The 2075-nt window shown below is 60.5% G+C and overlaps 1 protein-coding gene across 1 annotated transcript in view; it reads left to right on the plus strand.

The window, feature by feature from the left end:
* Positions 1-2075, plus strand: part of UBTF (upstream binding transcription factor, RNA polymerase I) — a gene marked incomplete at both ends in the record, with an annotated part of 6187 nt that overhangs the window by 3579 nt on the left and 533 nt on the right. The window contains 3 exons of the mRNA XM_009876045.1: positions 183-316; positions 937-1078; positions 1390-1431. Of these exons, the coding sequence (XP_009874347.1) occupies positions 183-316; positions 937-1078; positions 1390-1431 (318 nt within the window). The remainder of the gene's footprint in view (positions 1-182; positions 317-936; positions 1079-1389; positions 1432-2075) is intronic.

Raw genomic sequence — 2075 nt, forward strand, 5'->3', positions numbered from 1 at the left:
CAGCCAGATCCCTGCAGGTCCTTAGTGAGTGTGAGCCCTGCCTCCTCCAGCGACATATGGGGAAGGGAGAAGTATCCCTGGGAGACGGTTAGGGCAATGGTTGGCTTCTCTTTCCTCCTCCTCCGGCCCCCAGCCAGGCGGGGATCGGAGCCCCTCTCCTGACCGCTCTCCATCCTTTGCAGGAGATCATGCGCGACTACATCCAGAAGCACCCCGAGCTGAACATCAGCGAGGAGGGCATCACCCGCTCCACCCTCACCAAGGCCGAGCGCCAGCTCAAGGACAAGTTCGACGGACGACCCACAAAGCCACCTCCGTGAGTCCCGTCCCTCCCTGTCTGGGCACGAGGGTTGCGGCCTCGGAGCTATCGCTTCAGGCTCTCGGCCAGCTCGGGCGGACGCTAACAAGAAAACTGGGACACGGCCTGGCTTTTAGAGCCCCGATTATTTCTGGGACCAGGGGCACGGGCTGTCGATGACCTCGTTAAAATGGTTCTTAAATACGTATCTGCAGACAATCTGGGCGAGGTTTATGGGGATGCTGTGTGCGCCAGGTTAGGGGGTGATCCAACTCCTGGCTTCCCTAAAATCCAGACACCTTTGGCGCAGCACTCCGCTGCCCAGTGCACCCCAGAGGGCAGCTTGAGGGGTCTTGGAGGGCCTCTTAGCACCCATCAACTCCAGGACGTGAGCGGAGCAGGAAATCCCTGACGCTGGGTCCCTCCCCTTGGTTGCAGGAATAGCTACTCCCTGTACTGTGCAGAGCTGATGGCCAACATGAAAGAAGTGCCCAGCACTGAGCGGATGGTGCTGTGCAGCCAGCAGTGGAAACTGCTCTCCCAGAAGGAAAAGGACGCGTACCACAAAAAGTGCGATCAGGTGAGTGGCCGAGGATGGATGGACAGGCAGATGGGCAGGTCCCTCCCCTTGGTTGCAGGAATAGCTACTCCCTGTACTGTGCAGAGCTGATGGCCAACATGAAAGACGTGCCCAGCACTGAGCGGATGGTGCTGTGCAGCCAGCAGTGGAAACTGCTCTCCCAGAAGGAAAAGGACGCGTACCACAAAAAGTGCGATCAGGTGAGTGGCCGAGGATGGATGGACAGGCAGATGGGCACCAGTGCGATGGGGAGCGAGGAGGAGGGTGGGAGAGCTTGGGCTGTGCCTCTCGCTGGAAACAAACCTTTCCCCGTTCCTCAGTGCCTGTTCTTGTTGTCTTGACCCCCTGAGATCCTTGGTCCTCTGTCTCCCTGGTCCACGTGTGTGGGACCAGCAGGTGGTCTGGGTGGAAGATGCTGTTGCTGCGAGGACCGGGGCTGGGTGAGGGACTGCCTGAGGCAGGGATGGGATGAGGGATCTCTGTGTAACCACACGTCTCCATCTCCCCCCAGAAAAAGAAAGACTATGAGATCGAGCTCCTGCGCTTTCTGGAGGTGAGTGGTTTGGGGGTGCCTTGGCCGTTGGGTGCTGGAGACCCCAAAGGTGGAGAGGGAGCCCTGGCCGGGGGCTGAGCTGGCTTTAACGGGCACTGTGCTGATGCTGTCCTCTTCTGCTCCTCTCAAACCACGGCTGAACCCGGCCCTGGGTGCTCTGTAGAGGTGTTTGCATGTATTCTTGACCATTCCTCAGTTTGCCCGAATACCTGACCCAGTGTCTTCCCTACTGGGAGGCAGGGACAGGAGGGGAAAGGCCGAGGGAAGGGCTGGTGCCGGAGGAGGGGTTGCCGGTGGCTGCGGCCGGGCCCCCGAGTCTCTCACTTCCTTCCCTTGCTTGGGCGTAGGTGGGGCGAGCACACGGAAAAAAACCGTGATCGGCCCCGAGAGGATGTGACGTGGCCCCGGCTGCGTCTGCAAGGGCCAGGGGGGTGGAAAACCCAGGGGTGCACCCAGATCCGAGCACCTGCCTGCCCTGTCCTTGTGGAGAGGAAGCAAATGAGACCGAACCGGTGAAGGGACAGAGCTGGGGAAGTGGGGCATTGCCCAGCGAGGGGGTGACACAGGCATGGGGACCCCCAGGCTGCACCCCTGGGCTTGGTGTTGGCCCTGGCTGGGGACGCTTTTGGATCAGGACAACTGAG

The sequence above is a fragment of the Apaloderma vittatum genome, unplaced genomic scaffold (assembly GCF_000703405.1).
Source record: "Apaloderma vittatum isolate BGI_N311 unplaced genomic scaffold, ASM70340v1 scaffold28670, whole genome shotgun sequence".
Taxonomy (NCBI): domain Eukaryota; kingdom Metazoa; phylum Chordata; class Aves; order Trogoniformes; family Trogonidae; genus Apaloderma; species Apaloderma vittatum.